General features: G+C 73.4%; 4 protein-coding genes across 6 annotated transcripts; 1 reads left to right on the top strand and 3 right to left on the bottom strand.

Moving 5' to 3' along the window:
• Positions 1 to 117: 117 nt before the first annotated feature.
• Positions 118 to 3,438, top strand: CDK5 (cyclin dependent kinase 5). 2 transcript variants are annotated; one of them, XM_082752116.1, is made up of 12 exons: positions 118 to 194; positions 286 to 374; positions 1,501 to 1,568; positions 1,642 to 1,702; positions 1,779 to 1,835; positions 1,922 to 2,017; positions 2,131 to 2,205; positions 2,295 to 2,391; positions 2,483 to 2,552; positions 2,693 to 2,753; positions 2,821 to 2,901; positions 3,003 to 3,438. In XM_082752116.1, exons 1-12 carry the CDS (start codon positions 158 to 160, stop codon positions 3,087 to 3,089), a joined length of 879 nt encoding a protein of 292 aa, XP_082608242.1. In that variant the 5' UTR covers positions 118 to 157; the 3' UTR covers positions 3,090 to 3,438. The 2 variants fall into 2 exon arrangements, with proteins under 2 accessions (XP_082608242.1, XP_082608243.1); XM_082752117.1 differs by lacking the exon at positions 2,821 to 2,901.
• Positions 3,439 to 3,698: 260 nt separating this feature from the next.
• LOC309875387 (acid-sensing ion channel 1C-like) lies at positions 3,699 to 10,698 on the bottom strand. The gene is made up of 11 exons (XM_082754774.1): positions 10,111 to 10,698; positions 6,693 to 6,843; positions 6,484 to 6,611; positions 5,804 to 5,954; positions 5,665 to 5,721; positions 5,362 to 5,515; positions 4,836 to 4,927; positions 4,672 to 4,751; positions 4,500 to 4,571; positions 4,306 to 4,358; positions 3,699 to 3,849 (listed from the first exon to the last, which is right to left on the bottom strand). The coding sequence occupies exons 1-11, from the start codon at positions 10,666 to 10,668 to the stop codon at positions 3,771 to 3,773; spliced, it is 1,575 nt and encodes a 524-aa protein (XP_082610900.1). The 5' UTR covers positions 10,669 to 10,698; the 3' UTR covers positions 3,699 to 3,770.
• On the bottom strand, positions 7,139 to 8,333 carry LOC309874393 (acid-sensing ion channel 3-like; the record flags this gene model as incomplete). The annotated part of the gene is made up of 2 exons (XM_082752482.1): positions 7,395 to 8,333; positions 7,139 to 7,146 (listed from the first exon to the last, which is right to left on the bottom strand). Exons 1-2 carry the CDS (start codon positions 8,107 to 8,109, stop codon positions 7,139 to 7,141), a joined length of 723 nt encoding a protein of 240 aa, XP_082608608.1. The 5' UTR covers positions 8,110 to 8,333.
• An 863-nt stretch (positions 10,699 to 11,561) lies between the features above and the next one.
• On the bottom strand, positions 11,562 to 15,893 carry ABCB8 (ATP binding cassette subfamily B member 8). 2 transcript variants are annotated; one of them, XM_082754776.1, is made up of 16 exons: positions 15,652 to 15,893; positions 15,202 to 15,481; positions 14,957 to 15,112; positions 14,785 to 14,879; positions 14,590 to 14,695; positions 14,353 to 14,514; positions 14,178 to 14,263; positions 13,995 to 14,092; positions 13,803 to 13,908; positions 13,680 to 13,713; positions 13,441 to 13,577; positions 13,264 to 13,358; positions 12,997 to 13,130; positions 12,764 to 12,911; positions 12,436 to 12,686; positions 11,562 to 11,667 (listed from the first exon to the last, which is right to left on the bottom strand). In XM_082754776.1, the coding sequence occupies exons 1-16, from the start codon at positions 15,735 to 15,737 to the stop codon at positions 11,587 to 11,589; spliced, it is 2,055 nt and encodes a 684-aa protein (XP_082610902.1). In that variant the 5' UTR covers positions 15,738 to 15,893; the 3' UTR covers positions 11,562 to 11,586. The 2 variants fall into 2 exon arrangements, with proteins under 2 accessions (XP_082610902.1, XP_082610901.1); XM_082754775.1 differs by having other exon boundaries at positions 15,202 to 15,487.
• Positions 15,894 to 15,928: the final 35 nt, after the last annotated feature.

The following is a 15,928-nucleotide window of genomic DNA, read 5'->3' on the forward strand; positions in this document are numbered from 1 at the left end:
CGTGCCGGGGGGCGGGGCTACCGCGGGGGCTGCCGGGAGGTGTGGCCGTACCGGGGAGGGCGGGGCCTGGCGGGAGCGGGGCGGGGCGGGGCGGGGCGGGCGCGGGGGCTGCCGGGAGGCGCGGCGGGGGCCGGGCGGTGCGGGCCCGAGCGGAGCGATGCAGAAATACGAGAAACTGGAGAAAATCGGGGAAGGTGCGGGGGGGGCGGGGAGCGGGGCGCGGGGCTGGTGTCGGGACCGGGTCCGGTGCCGGTCCCGATGTGGCGGTGACCGGGCTGCCCGCAGGCACCTACGGGACCGTGTTCAAGGCCAAGAACCGGGAGACGCACGAGATCGTGGCGCTGAAGCGGGTGCGGCTGGACGACGACGATGAGGTGAGGGGGGGAGGGGAGGGGAGGGGGCCGGGACGGGACCGAGTGGGGCCGTGCTGAGCAGTCCCGGGCCGTGCCGAGCTGTACCGGGCTGTACCGAGCTGTACCGGGCTGTACCGGGCCGTACCGAGCTGTACCGGGCTGAGCCGAGCCGGGCCGGACCGGGCTGGGCTGATCTGAGCTGTACCGAACGGTGCTGGGCCATACCAAGCCGTACTGGGCTGTGCCATACTGACCCGAGCCATACCGAGCAGTCCTGTGCTGTACCGAGCTGTACTGGGCTGATCCGAGCCAGGCCGTACTGAGCCATGCTGATCTGAGCCGTACCGAATGGTTCTGGGCCGTACGGGGCCGTACCGGGCTGAGCCATACGGACCTGAGCCGTGCTGAGCCTGCCGGGCTGAGCCGAGCCGTACCAGGCAGTCCTGTGCTGTGCTGAGCTGTGCCAGGCCGTGCTGTGCCGTACCGAGCGGTCCCGTGCCATACCGAGCCGTGTTGAGTGGTCCCGTGCCATGCTTGGCCATACCGAGTGGTCCCGTGCTGTGCTGGGCCATACCGAGTGGTCCTGTGCCACGCCATGCTGTGCTGTGCTGTGCTGGGCCATGCCATGCTGTGCCGAGCCGTGCTGGGCCATACTGCATGGTCCTGTGCCATACTGAGCTATATTGAGTGGTCCTGTGCTGTGCCGGGCCATACTGAATGGTCCCATGCCATACCAAGCCGTGCCGGGCCATACTGAGCTATGCCGTGCCATACCAAGCCATACTGAGCGGTTCTGTGCCGTGCTAGGCCATACTGAGTGGTCCTGTGCCATGCCATGCTGTACCAAGCCATGCTGGGCCATACTGCATGGTCCCGTGCCATACTGAGCCGTACTGAGCGGTCCTGTGCTGTACTGGGCCATACCAAGTGGTCCTGTACCATACCAAGCCGTGCCATGCCATGCTGTGCCGTGCCATACTGAGTGGTCCTGTGCCATACCGAGCCATATTGAGCGGTCCTGTGCCATGCTGGGCCATACTGTGCCGTGCTGTACCAAGCTGTACTGGGCCATACTGAGTGGTCCCATGCCATACTGAGCCATGCCATGCCATGCCGTGCCGTACCGACCCAGTCTCGGTGCCCGCAGGGTGTGCCCAGCTCGGCGCTGCGGGAGATCTGCCTGCTGAAGGAGCTGAAGCACAAGAACATCGTCAGGTGAGCGCAGCGCGGCCCCGCGGGGTGTGTGCCCCCCCCCGGGACCCGGTGCGAGGTGCGGCCGTCCCCGCAGGCTGCACGACGTCCTGCACAGCGACAAGAAGCTGACGCTGGTCTTCGAGTTCTGCGACCAGGTGAGCGCCCGGCGCGTGCGGCACGCGGCCCCCGGCCCCCGCCGTGCCCTGACGCCGCCGCTGCTCCCCCCGGCAGGACCTGAAGAAGTACTTCGACAGCTGCAACGGGGACCTGGACCCCGAGATCGTCAAGGTGGGGGTCCCGGGGAGCCGGGGGGCGCCCGGCTGTGGGGGTGCAGGGTGGGCACCTCGTGCTCACGGCCGCGCTGTGCCCCGCAGTCCTTCATGTACCAGCTGCTGAAGGGCCTCGCGTTCTGCCACAGCCGCAACGTGCTGCACAGGGACCTCAAGCCCCAGAACCTGCTCATCAACAGGGTGAGCCCGGGGGGGGCGCATCTGTCCCCCTGGGGTCCGTTTGGGGTCCCTCTGGGGTCCTCCCGGGGTCTCTTTGGGGTCATTTGGGTCTGACCCTGGAGCTCTGGCCGCAGAACGGGGAGCTGAAGCTGGCCGACTTCGGCCTGGCGCGAGCCTTCGGCATCCCGGTGCGCTGCTACTCGGCCGAGGTGAGTGTGCCGTGCTCGTGCTGTCTGTGGGGGGGGGGGCCCGGCCCCCTCTGCCCCACCGCGAGCACCCCCCCGCCGCCCCCACGCAGGTCGTCACGCTGTGGTACCGGCCCCCCGACGTGCTGTTCGGCGCCAAGCTCTACTCCACCTCCATCGACATGTGGTCGGCCGGCTGCATCTTCGCAGGTGGGGGCGGGCGGCACCGGGGGGGGGGGGGTTTTGGGGGCCGGGACCCCCCAGGGGGGGCTTCTGGGGCTCATCCCCGCTCCCTGCCTAGAGCTGGCCAACGCGGGGCGGCCGCTCTTCCCGGGGAACGACGTGGACGACCAGCTGAAGAGGATTTTCCGATATCCTTCTGGGGGGCGGGGGGACACGGGGGGGGTGCGGGAGGAGGGCTGGGACGGGGCCGGGGGGGGGGGCGCGGGTCCCCGGGCTGGGGTCTGCCCAGCACCCCGGAGCCGTGGCCCTTGACTGCGGCCGCCCCCACGCTGCTGGGCACCCCCACGGAGGAGCAGTGGCCGGCCATGGCCAAGCTGCCCGACTACAAGGTGAGGCGCTGGGGGGGCCGGGGGGGGCGCGGCGGGCGCGGGGCCCGGCTCTCACGGCTGTCCCCAGCCCTACCCCATGTACCCCGCCACCACCTCCCTCGTCAACGTGGTGCCCAAGCTCAACGCCACCGGCCGGGACCTGCTGCAGGTGAGCGCTGCGGGGGGGGGGGGCGCCGAGGCCTTTGCGGGGACGGGGGGGCTGCTCCGGGACCCCCCCAGCCTCACCGTGCCCCCCCCCACCACCCGCAGAACCTGCTGAAGTGCAACCCGGTGCAGCGGATATCGGCGGAGGAGGCCCTGCAGCACCCCTACTTCACGGACTTCTGCCCGCCCTAGGCCTGGCCCCGTCCCGCTCCGAGCCGCGGGGGGGGGAGCAGGGGACGAGCGCCCCGCAGCCCCCCCCCTCCCCGCTATTTATTAGGTTTTTATCCAGCGCTGGCCCCCCCCGGGCCTGCCCCGCAGGGCTGGGGCACCGGCGTCCCCCCCCGCGGTGCTGGCAGAGCGGCAGGACTTGGGGGGCCGGACCCCCGCGCCCCCCCCCCAGCCCCCCCCCACGACCTCTCCCCAGCCCTGGCAGCGGACGGGACCCCCGGTGCTGGCCCCGGGGGGGGCACCTCGTTCCCCAGCGCGCTGCGGGCGGGGGGCTGCGCGCGGTGGGTACAGACATAAAGAGCTTCCCCCTCCCCGAGCCGCCTCCTTCTTGGTGCAGTGGGGGGGCCGCAGGGACAGCCTGAGGCTGTTTTGGGGAGGGGGGCGGCGGGTGGGACCCCCCCGAGGCGCAGCCACACCACCGGCGCCTGGGGCAGGACTTTAATGGCGCGGGGGGGCGCATGTACAGCGGGGACGGGGGACAAGCAGCACATGCAGGGACACGGGGAGCCCCGCAGCCCCCTGCCACCTGGGCACCGTATGGGGCCAGGGGGGGGTCTGCTCCCCCACCAGCCCCCAAAACCCCCCCCCCCGGCCGGCCGGGGGTGCGGGGCCGGGCCCCTCAGCAGGCGAACTCCTCCAGGGCGCCTAGAGCCGGGTGACGAGGTAGCACGTTCGGGGCGAAGGCGACACCGTCCGCGTGGCTGCGCAGGGGGCGGCAGGCACTCTGCGGGCACGAGGGGGGCAGCAGTTGGGGGGGGGGGGGTTGGGGGGCTCTGGGGGGGGCCGCTTCCACCCCCCTCAGCTGCCCCACGGGGGTCCCAGAGGACCGGGGAGGTGTCCGAGCTGTGCGCGGCGGCGTTGCGTCCACGCGGCCCACGGCAGCCACATGCGCACCCCGCACCCCACACGCGCTGCGTGGGGCAGGGCCCCCCCACAAAGCCCCCCCCGTTTTGCAGGAGCACCACCCCGACCCCACGCAGGGCACGGCCCTGGCGCTGTCCCCGCGGTGCCTGGGGGCGGTGGCGCGGTGCCGGGGGGGTGATGCATGAGGATGGGAGCGCAGCCGCCCCGCGGATGGTGCCGAGAGAGAAGCCTGGGATGGAGGGGGACAGGAGGGGGGGGCCCTGCCGCCGTCCTCGCCCCGCGCCCCCCCCGGTGTCCCTGCGTCCCCGGTGTCTACCTGGGCCCGGGCGGGAGCGCGGCGGCGGGGCTGCCCGGCACGGCTGGATGCTCCTGGGGCAGGGCGGGCGGACAGAGAGGAGACCGTGAGGCGCGGGGGCCGCAGATGGGGTGGGATGAGGTGCCGGGGATGGGGGGGGGGGGGGGGGGGGGAGAGCGGGGCAGGGGGCTGGCGGGGCGCTGGAGGGGGGTTACCAGGGTGCTGCTGCTGCTCCGCCGCATCCGCTTCTTGTCCTTGTAGAAGCCGAGGAGCTTGTCCCGAAACACCTGCGGGGGGGACAGGTCAGCGCCCCCCACCCGCGGCCCTGAGGGCGCTGGGGGTGAGGGAGGGGGCAGGCGAGCGGCCCCGTGGTAGGGGCAGCCTCACCTCGTACAGGTAGTCGAAGATCTCCAGGATGGTCAGCAGGCTGGCGCCGATGAAGAGCCCCATCTGTCCCCCGATGTCACCTGGGGCGCGGGGGCAGCGTCGGTGCGTGGCCCCCACCCCGGCCCCCACCCCAGCCCCAGCCCCGGCCCTGGCCGGGCACTCACCCAGCAGCCCCGCCACCTCGTATGCCTTCTTCTGCTCTATCATCTCGTAGTTCAGGGCCTCGAAGAAGATGTCCAGCACCAGCACGTTGTCCCTGGGGGGCAGGCGGGTGAGCCCCCCGGCACGGCGACGAGCTGGGGTCTGCGCCGTGCCCGGGTGGGACGGGGGGGGGTCTGCGTGCACGCTGGGGGCGGCACAGCCCCACTGTGCCATGCGGTGCCAGGCGGTTTGCTCTGTGCTGGGGTGGGTGTGAAGCCAGGAGGCCATGCCGTGCCGTGCCATGCTGTGCCATGCCGTACCGTGCTGTGCCATGCTGTGCCATGCCGTGCCGTGCCATGCCGTGCCATGCCATGCTGTGCCATGCCGTGCCATGCTGTGCCGTGCCATGCCGTGCCATGCTGTGCTGTGCCATGCTGTGCCATGCCGTGCTGTGCCATGCTGTGCCGTGCCATGCTGTGCCATGCCGTGCCATGCCGTGCCATGCCGTGCCGTGCCCCGTGGGCAGCAGCGGGGCCGCGCAGCACTCACGCGATGTACTGCTCGGTCTTGTTGAACTTCTTGGCCAGGTAGCGCGCTGAGGCCTTGCTGGGGATCTTCACCATGGAGAGCTCCTTGCCGTAGCGCACCATGTCGCAGGGCGTGCGGCAGGCGCAGTACTCGCTGTCCTTCTTCACCAGGAAGTCTGGGGGGGGCACAGGCTGGGACAGGGGGTGCAGGCACGCAGCCCCCTGCCCTGCTCGTGTCCCACGAGTGCTGCTGGCAGGACCCCAGACCCACAAATCCGGGTTGGGTTTGGGGTTGGCCGGGCTGTGACCGGGGGGCTGCACCTACCCAGAGCGGGGTCAGCGCACTCCTTGTACTGCTCCGGTGTGCAGACGTTGGCGTTGCCTGTGGGGGGGCACAGCGGTCGTAGGGTGTAGGGGGGATCCTGAGAGGGGTCCCTGTGCCTCCAAACCCCCTCCCCACTCACCCGGCATGTGCACCATGCGGCAGTTGCAGTTCTCGGCCAGGTAGCGCGTCTCGCAGTCGAGGCGGCAGGCGGTGATGCTGTAGTTGGTGAAGAAGTCGGACTCGATGGGGGTGGCCTTGCAGTCCCCCCAGGGCGGGGGCAGGTACACCAGCTGCCGGGCCCGTGCTAAGGAAAACTCGGCAGCGCCGGCAGCCCCGTCCCACGGCCCCGTCCCACCTCGGTGGCCCCATCCCACGGGTGGGCAACACAGAGCCTTGGGGGGGCCGAGAGGGGAGCCCCATGGCGGGCGCTGCGGGATGGGGGCTCCGGACCCCACGGGGACAGGGCCTGGTGTAGCCAGGGGGTCACCAGCACCGTGGGCTTGGTGGTGCAAGAGTGGGGGCAGTGGGGGGGACAGCAGAGAGGGGCAGGGGCAGCGCTGCCCACACCAGCAGCACCGGCACACATGGAGACGCCCACTCCAGGCACCTAAATTTAGGCGTCTGGCTGCGCCAGCTGGCTGCCGCCCCTGCCCGCAGGCTGCTCGGCAGGAGCCGGGGGGGGGAATGGTGTGGGGGGGTCACAGCCCGAGCCTGCGGCAGGGACTGAACGGCCCTGCCCAGGCACGGCCCCAGCCGGGGGCTGCCTGTGCCGGGGAGGGGGTCCCGGTGCCCCCCGGTGTTGGGGTGGGTGCCGGATACCCGCTGCTGCTGGCAGGACACGAAGGTCTGGAAGCCGGGTGCCACCCCGAAGCCCAGCTGGTCGATGAAGGGGGGCTCCTGCTGGCTGTGGATCTGCACCTTCACCCCCGCCTCGTAGGACGTCTCGTCTGCAAGACAGCACGGGGCTATGCAGGGCCGGGCATCCTTCCCTACCCCCTCCCCAGCCCCCCAGCACGCGGGGTCCTCACCGGTGTCCCCCCAGACGGGCAGGTATTCCTCCTGCTGGATGTTGAGCATCAGCTCCAGGCCGTTGCCCGCGCCGCCCTGCAGCGTGGTCAGCAGCTCGGTGCCCGGCTGCCCCGAGTTGAAGGTGTAGCACTTGCCCAGGCGGGTGAAGATCTGTGGGGCGGGGGCGGCAGCCTCAGCGCCTGCCCTGGGGCAGGGGGACGGGAGCTGGGCCCCACAGGGCCCCGAGTGGGGCTGGGGGGCTGGGGGCCGGGACCCTGCAGGACCCCGCAGCGCAGGGCAGGGCTGGCACGCTGCCCCCTTCCCTGCTGGCACTGGCACGATCCTACAGCAGTTTTGGAGCCCTCCCGGCCCCACAGCGGCTGATCCCGTGCTGAGGGGCCGGGAGGTGGCTTGGCACCGCTGGGCTCCCCTGGATGTGCCCCGGTGCTGCAGCCCCCACGCTGCCCTACGTCCCTGGGGGTGGGCGAGAGGAGCTGCCCCTGCCAGCGCCGGGGGGGCTTCACCAAGCACCTGGGGCTGGGGATGGAAAGGGGGGGCAGGAGCCATGCCCCAGAGACACTGCCCCACAGCCTGTGTACACCATCACCCCACAGCCTGTGCACCCTGCTACCCCACAGCCTGCACATCCCATTGCCCCACAGCCTGTGCACCCCACAACCCACAACCTGTGCACCCCACAACCCACAGCCTGCACATCCCACCGTTCCTCAGCCTGCCCTGCCCTGGGTCCTGCCCTGGGTCCTGCCCAAGCCCTGCCCTGGACAGAGCTGGCCCGGGATGGGGATGGGGAAAGGGATGGGGGCTCCTGCGAGTCCTGCCCAGGGCCGAGCTGCCCACGGCAGAGCCGGCCACGGCCACGGTGCTGGCAGCGGCCACGGTGGCACTCACGGCGGTGAAGTTCTCGGGGCCGCAGTCCTGGCCGCGGAAGCGGCAGCTCAGCAGCATGTCGCGGATGGGGTGCCCGGCGCGCTGGTAGAAGGCGGCCAGGTCGTAGCTCTTGCTGGGGAAGAAGCTGGTGAAGTCCGCGGGCCGCCCCAGCGCCCGCAGGTAGCGGGAGAAGTCCTCCCGCTCCACCGCCAGCAGCTCCTTGCCCAGCCAGAACAGGTCGTTGGGGGTGAGCTGGGAGCGCCGGATGCGGTTGTAGTTGCAGAGGGTGACGGCGGGGAAGGCGAGCACGCGGCTCTCCGCCTCGTCCAGCACCGTGACGTGCGGGTAGGCGGCGTAGTGCCGGACCCGCTCCCCGGCCTGCAGCAGGAAGGCGCCCAGCGAGGCCAGGAAGGCGCCGGCCCAGAGCAGGCGGCGCGGGGCGGGGGTCCCCGGCACGAAGACGTGCCCCAGCCCGTGCAGGGTGCAGGAGCGGGCGAAGGCGGCCAGGCTGGCGGCCCCGTGCGCCCCGGTGCCCGGCTGCGTGGCCATGGCGGCCCCGTCCCGCGGCACGGCTCTGCAGGGGGATTGGGTTTCAGCGCCAGCGCGGGGACGCGGGGGACACGTGAGCGGGCGCGAGGCAGGGCAGCAGCGGGGATGCGGGTGGTGGGGACGCAGCCCGTCCCCCTGGGGGGCTCAGCCTGTCCACCTGCGGGGACCCACCCGCCTGCCCAGCGCCGGGGACCCCAGGGAGCAGGACGCCAGCACCCACAGGGCGAGCCGGAGCCGAGACCCCATGGATCTGTGAGAATCCCCCCCCCCGACACCAAAGCCCCCTGCCCAAACCTGCCCCAGAGGCAGAGCTGCCCCCGCACCCTGCCCATCCCCTGCGCCCAGCCCTGACCCCCTGCACCCCCCGCACCAAGTCCTTCCCCTCCCCACAGAGCCCCCCTGAGGGGCTGCAGCAGGCACAGGGGAAGGGGGGCGGTGGGCTGCTTGGGCCTGCTGCAGCCTTGAGCCCCCAGCCCCATCCCACGGCCGCACGTGATGCGGGACCCCCCTGGCGGCCCCGTCCTGACCCCACGGCAGGGGGGGGGCGGCTGCTGCAGTACCGAGCTCCCAAAGAGGGGAGCCATCGCCATGGCAACGCTGCCCATGGGGGGGGGCTGCCATGGCAACCGGCAGCCCAGCACCAGGACGTGAGGGATGGGGGGGGGACAGGACGGGGACGGGGACGTGGCCCCTGCGCGCGCAGCGCTCGGCCCCTGCATCTCCCACCTCCACCCCGCGGCGGGGGCCACACGTCCCAGCCCCCAGCCCCACTGCCTCAGGGGGGCACAGATGCGGTGTGAGCCCCCCAGCACTCAAAGCCCTGGCTTGGGACCCCCATCACACACCCGGGTGCCTGCGCACGGCCACCTCAGTGCCTGCGCTGCAGTGGGAGCTGCTGTCCGGAGCGCAGGGTGGCGGTGGGGGGCAGCAGGACCCTAATCCGCGCTCAGCCCGCGCATTAGCGCTGTATTTTTAGCAGGCAAAGTTGCAGCCGGTGCAGCCAGCAGCAGTGCTGGGGGGCGGGGGGGGCACGGCCGGGCTCCGGGCAGCCTCTAGGGCACCGCTGCGCACGCTCCTGCTGCCAGCGCCGGGACCACACGTGCCCGGTGGAGCAGCGGCCCCGGGAGCAGCAGGCGGCACGGGGGGAACGGGCGCTGGCCCCAAGACCCCCAGCTCATCCCCGTGCCCTGCCCCCAGCCTGCCGGCCCCCCCGCCACAGCACCCAGCCCGGGGGATTAGAGCCCGGGGAGGGGGTGCTGCAGCCCAGGGCTGCCCGGGGGAGTCCTTGGCGCGGAGCTGCAAAGGCGAATTCATTTCCTGCTCCCCAGCGTCGGGCTGGCGGCGGTGGCTGGCGTGACCGCACACCGAGCTCGTGCCGGCTGCGGTGGGGACCGGGGAGCAGAAGTCAGGGTCCTGACCAACGTGCCCCCTCCCCACGGAGCGACCAGGGTGCCTGCCCCACGGCCCCACAGCCCTGCACCCCCCCGGCCAGGCACTGCCCGTGTGGGTCTCACCCCTGCCACAAACGGGATCCCACGGTGCTGGGGCTGAGTGTGCTGGGTGGGGGTCCCGCTGCCCATCCTCGCTGCCATTGCCCTCCCGGGGGGTTCAGCTCCCCAGCACCGCGCTGCGCTCACTGCAGGTGCCTGGGGCTGAGCCCCCTCATCCCGTGCAGGGCCTGCAGCACTCCGCGGGGCACGGCAGCGGTGGGTGCTGATGGCACGGGGAGGGAGGCTGCTCGGCTGCAGCACGGGCACTGTGCCCAGCTGCCTGGCACCCCCAGGGTGGGCACCAGATGGGGGCACCGCCAGCCAGCACCCAGCCCACCGCGGTGCCCGGGCAGGCGGTGCCAAGGAAGGGGCTCACCCAGGTGCCCACCAGCCCCTGCACGCTGCTGCCCACCCCCGTGGGGACACCCCCGGCCACCTGTGACCCCCAGGACGGTGACTACCCCATGTCCCAGCGCTCCCCCGTCCTGCGGCCGGGCCCCCCGGCACTCACCACGGTGAAGTTGCGGGCGGTGCAGTTGGCGCCGCGGAAGGAGCACTGCAGCAGCATGTCGGCCAGGTCGTGGCCCGTGCGGTTGTAGAACTCGGCCATGCTGAAGGGCTTGGCCTTGAAGTTCTTGAAGTTGGCCTTGTCGCGCAGCGCGGCCAGCACGTCGGGCTCGGCCAGCTGCGGGTTGCTGATCTCGTAGCGGTCGTTGAGCAGCGCCAGCAGCTCGCCGACGTGGTACATGTCGTTGCGGGTGATCTTGGAGAAGCGGAACTCGTTGAGGTTGCAGATGGTGATGGCCGGGAAGGTGAGGTTGTGCGCGGCCACCTCGTCCAGCTTGGTGACGTGCGGGTAGGTGAGGAAGTAGGCGACGCGCTCGGCGCACACCAGCAGCAGCAGCCCCAGCGAGCCCAGGAAGAACACGCTCCAGAGCACGCGGCGCAGCGACACGGCGCCGTAGGCGAAGATGTGGCTGATGCCGTGCAGCGACGAGCTGCTGGCGAACGCCCGCAGGCTGGAGAGGGGCTCGGGGCCCCCCCCGCCGCCCTCCCCGCCGCCCCTCATGCTGCTGCTGCCGCCGCCCGCCCCCTCCCCATCGCCGCCCCGGCCCCGGCCCCGGTCCCGGCCCCGGTCCCGGCCGCTCCGCTCGGCTCCGTTCGGCTCCGCCGCGGGAGGCGCCGCTCTCCGGGGGCCGCTCCCGGTGCGGCGCCGCCCCCAGCCCCAGCCCCGGCCCCGGCCCCGCTGCGCCCCCCGCGCCGGGCGCCTCCCCCGGGGCTCCGCGCTCCGCTGCCGCCGCCCCGGGCCCCGCCGCTCTCCCCCCCCCGGGGCCGCCCCCGTGCACGGCGCCGAGGCTGCGGCTGCGCTACCCGGGGCCGTGAGCTTCCCGCAGCCGTGCCGCGGGACGGGAGATGCCCGGGGGGGCCGCGGGGAGACAGCGGCTGGGCCGGGGGGGCTCAGAAGAGACGCGGCGGGGCGACCCCCGGCTGCCCCCTCCCTCCCTCCCCGGGACCCCCCCGCGCTGCGTCCCGGTCCCCGGCTCCGCCGCTGCCTGGGGGGCGGGCGGGGACCCCCCCGTGGCGGCTGCAAGCGCCGGGGGGTGGCCTGGGGACCCCGGGCGGTGGGAACCGACACCGTGCTGCAGAGCCGGGACCGGCCCGGGGGCTGGGGGGGGGTCCCGGAGAGCCCGGAGGAGCCCCGCGGGGGGACAGCGGCCGGGGGGCACCCGGGGGTGCCCCCACCGGGACGGGACAGGACGAAGGGAACCGAACCGGGCCAGGCCCTGACCCCCACGGGACCCCGGTGCCCCCCCGGTGCCCCCCGCCGGAGGGGCGGGGCTTAGGAGCGGCACGGAGCCCGGCCCCGCCCCCCTCCCCCGGTGCCCCGCCCCTCCCGGAACTGCCGGCGCTGCCCGCCCCGCCCCGGCCCCCCCCGCAGACGTCACAGCCGGTGTCCGCAGCCTTTTATTGCCCCCCCCCGCCCCGCTCAGCGCCGCTCCGCCGCCTGCCGCCGGGTCAGCTCCGCGTACAGCCCCCCCCGCCGCCACAGCTCCTCGTGCGTGCCGGCCTGCGGGGCTGCCGTCAGCGGGCGGGGCACGGGCAGGCCCCGCCCACTGTGCAAAAGCCACGCCCACTTCATGACAAGCCCCGCCCCCAGCCCACGACCCCCGGGTAACCTCTCCATGCCCCACCCATCGCTCCAGCAAGCCCCGCCCCTCCCCAAGAAGACCCCCCTCCAGGCCCCGCCCCCTGCCCGGATAACCCCCACCCCCGCCCCGCCCCTTGCCCCTCCCCGGATGGCCAGGCCACGCCCCTCTCCCCTCCCTGGAGGACCCCCGCCAAGCCCCGCCCTCAATTTGAGCCAAGCCCCGCCCCCTTGCCCCACACCCTCAGGGTGCCCTGCCAAGCCCCGCCCCATTTGGACCAAGCCCCGCCCCCTGCCCCTCCCTAGAGGACCCCCTCCAAGCCCCACCCCACACCCATCCCCAAATGACCCCCCGTAAGCCCCGCCCCCATCCGGAGAATCCCCACCCAAGCCCCGCCCACTTTGACCCAAGCCCCGCCCCCTTCCCCACCCCCTTAGGGCCCCCACCAAGCCCCGCCCTGCTTTGTCCCAAGCCCCGCCCCTTGCCCCTCCCTGAATGACCCCTCCAAGCCCCGCCCCCTGCCCAGAGACCCCTCCCCACCCCGCCCCTTTCCCCACACGGCCCCGCCCCTCGCCCCCTCAATGACCCCTCCGCTCCCCCTGTCCCCAGATGACCCCGCCTGAAACCCCTCCCACGGGTGGCCCCGCCCCTCGCCCCGCCCCCCACGCCCCGCCTCCTGCCCCGCCCACCTCGGCCACGCGCCCGCCGTGCAGCACGACGATGAGGTGCGCGCCGCGCACGGTGCTGAGCCGGTGTGCGATGACCAGCACCGTGCGGCCCCGCGCCGCCCGCTCCAGCGCCGCCTGCACCAGGCGCTCCGCCTCGGCGTCCAGCGCGCTCGTGGCCTCGTCCAGCACCAGCACGGCCGGGTCCTTCAGCAGCGCCCGCGCGATGGCGATGCGCTGCCGCTGCCCCCCCGACAGCGCCGTGCCCCGCTCGCCTGCGGAGCGCGGGGACGTGCTGGGTGCCCCCGCTCCCCGCCGCCCACCCCGCCGCCCACCCTGCCCCGCCGCTCACCCACGACGGTGCCGTAGCCCTCGGGGAAGCTGCGGATGAAGCCGTCGGCGTTGGCGAGGCGCGCGGCCGCGTACACCTCCTCGTCGGAGGCGCCCGGCTTGCCGAAGCGGATGTTCTCCATGATGGTGGTGCCGAACAGCACCGGGTCCTGTGGGCACGGCTGGGTCCTGAGTGCCAGCACCGGCACCAACCTACCCCCCCCGCAACGTGCCCGGTCCCCCCGCGCCCCCCACCTGGCTGATGAAGCCGATGACCTGGCCCCGCAGCCAGGAGGGGTCCAGCGAGGAGATGTCGTGGCCGTCCAGCGTGATGCTGCCCTGCGTGGGCTCGTAGAAGCGCTCCAGCAGCGCCGCCACCGTCGACTTCCCTGCACCGGGACACCAGGGGGGTGGCGTCAGTCCCCAGCCCCATTGGGGCGCACTGGGCAGTGCACTCACCCCCACCTCCAGACGATCGGGGTCCTGCACCCCGGGGGTGTTGGGAAGGGGCCGTGCCGGTACCTCCTCCGGAGGGTCCCACGATGGCCACGGTCTTGCCAGGGGGCAGGCTGAGGCTGAAGTCCTGCAGGACGGGGTGCCCGGGGCGCGTGGGGTAGCTGCAGGCAAAGGTGCGGGGGCTTGAGGGGGCTGCGGGCATCCGGGGGCTTGGTGGGGAGGGGGCCGGGGCCGGGGGCTCACCTGAAGGAGACGTGGTTGAAGGCGACGTGGCCGAGCAGCGAGTGGCTGGGGATGGAGGCGCCCCCCCGCAGCGGCACCTTGGGCTCCAGTGTCATGAACTCCAGGACGCGGGCACCCGCACTCAGACCACGCACGACCTGGGGGGGGGGGACAACACGGACACAGCCGGAGTGCCCCCGTCCACCCTGTCCCCCCCCACAGATGGGTGACAGCGCAGGGACCCTGTGGGACCCCCCTACCTGCCCGAAGAGGATGGAGATGTTTGCCATGGACCTGCCGGCATGGGAGAGAGGCTGAGCTCATGGAAAGCCCCAAGGCAGTGGCAGTGAGGCTGGGGGGGGGCGCAGGGGCCCTGCCCTCACCTTTGCACCGTCTGCGAGGCCACCAGGAAGGACATGAGGTCTCCGGGTGACAGCTCGTTCCCCGCCATCAGCGTGCCGCCCACGAAGATGGTCCCCAGCACGATGCCTGCGGGCACGGGGCGCTTGTGGGTCCTGCCCCACTGTGGCTCCCGACCCCCCCCTGTGGGTCCTGCCCCCCGCGGGGCCACTCACCGTTGAGCGCCAGGTTGGAGAGCCCCTGGAAGGCGGCGATGCCCAGCCCCAGCCGCTGGCTCAGCTGGCTCGAGCGCTCCGCCTCGGCGCAGTACAGCCTGTGGGCGGGGGGGTGACGGCACCGCGGCCAGCCTGAGCCCCCCCGCCCCGTGCCACCACTGCCGGACCCCGCCGCGTCCTCACCCCGCCTGCTGGTCCTCCATGGCGAAGGCGCGCACGGTGCGGACGTTCCCCAGCACCTCGTCGGCCACCCCGGTGGCCTTGGCCACCTGCGCCGAGAGGGACGAGGGGCATGGAGAGGGCAGCCGGTGGGACAGGGCAGCCCCAGGGGGTCGCAGGTGAGGGGCGTGGGGTTTACCTGCTCCTGTGCCCGGCGGGAGAGGCTGCGGAGGAAGGAGCCGACGAGGGCGCCGGCGCCCACCAGCGTGGGCATGACGAGGAGGAGGAGGCCGGTGAGCTTGGGCGAGAGCAGGTAGAGCGAGACGATGCAGCCCGCCGCCTGGGTGCTGCTGCGCAGGCCCTGCGGAGAACGGGGTCAGGGCAGGGCCGGGCACCGGGATGGGGGCCTGGGGGGCGTCCGGTGCCGCGGCCTCACCTGGGAGATGATGAGCTTGAAGGAGGACTTGAACTCCTGGACGTCGGCCGTCAGCCGGTTCACCAGCTGCCCCGTCCGGTTGGCGTCATAGAACGCCACGTCCTGCCTGCGGGACAGCAGCGGGGTGGGCCGGGGGGCTGCGGCGGGACCCCCACACACCCCTCGTGCGTGTGTCCCCCCCCCGGGGTGCCCTACCGCAGCAGGGAGATGAAAAGAGCCTTGCGCATGCTGGCGGCCACCTGCTCCCCGACCCGCGACAGCAGCGCGATGTACCCGAAGGTCAGCAGCCCCTGCGGGAAACGAGCGGGGGGCTCGGGATGGTGCTCGGGGTGCAGCCCCCGCGTCCCCCCCCCAGCATGGTGCCCACCTGCAGGCAGTAGAGGCCGAGCAGGCGCAGGGCCGGCGGGCGCGCAGCTCGCAGGTACCCGGCCAGGTGGCTCTGAGCGCCGCGGGCCACCACGTTGACCAACTGCCCCAGCAGCACCGGGATGCGCACGTTGAGCAGGGCTGCGCCCAGGGCCAGCTGTGGGACGGGGCGTCAGAGGGACCGGGATCGGGACCAGGATGGGGATGGGGACGGGACCACGGCCCCTGCCACCCGATTCCGCTCACCACCACGGCTGCCGAGAGGGCGAGGAGCTGCGGGCGCAGGAAGGCCCAGAAGACCGGCCAGTCGAACACGGGCTCCGGACGGGGCTGCGCGGGGTCAGCGGGGACACCGGGGACGGCGGGGACAACGGGGACAGCGGGGACGGTGGCCTCCTGGCAGCGCACAGCCGAGCCCAGGCAGCCCAGCGCCAGGCCGGCCGGGGTGGCCAGCAGCAGGCAGCGCGGGGCGAGCAGCGTGGGGCGGCGGGGGGGGGCGCTGAGCCCCGGCCGGGCCCCCCCATACCTGCAACTGGGGAGCGCCGTGAGCGCCCCGCCCGGGCACGGCAGGGGACACGGGGCGGGGTGTGGAGGGGACTGTGTCCCCCACAGCTCCCCCCCCCCGCGTCCCTTCCCCTCTCCAACCCCCCCCCGACACTCCGAGGACCCCGGTTCCCCCCCTGTCCCCCCCGCTACCTGCGCCCCGGGGCCGCGGACGGGCGCAGCGCAGCGCGCACCGAGCGCGCCCCGGTGCGCGCCCCGAGCGCCAGCAGCAGCAGCATGGTGGCACCGGCACGGCACGGCCCGGAACGGCCCGGCACGGCTCGGAACGGCTCGGAACGGCTTGGAACGGCTTGGAACGGCCCGGCACGGCTCGGTACCGGCACGGCCCGGCCCGGAACGGCCCGGCACGGCTCGGAACAGCCCGGCACGGCTCAGCTCGGCGCGGCTTAGCACGGAAGGGGCGGGCTCC

The sequence above is a fragment of the Aythya marila genome, assembly GCF_965140915.1.
Source record: "Aythya marila genome assembly, chromosome: 2".
Lineage (NCBI taxonomy): Eukaryota > Metazoa > Chordata > Aves > Anseriformes > Anatidae > Aythya > Aythya marila.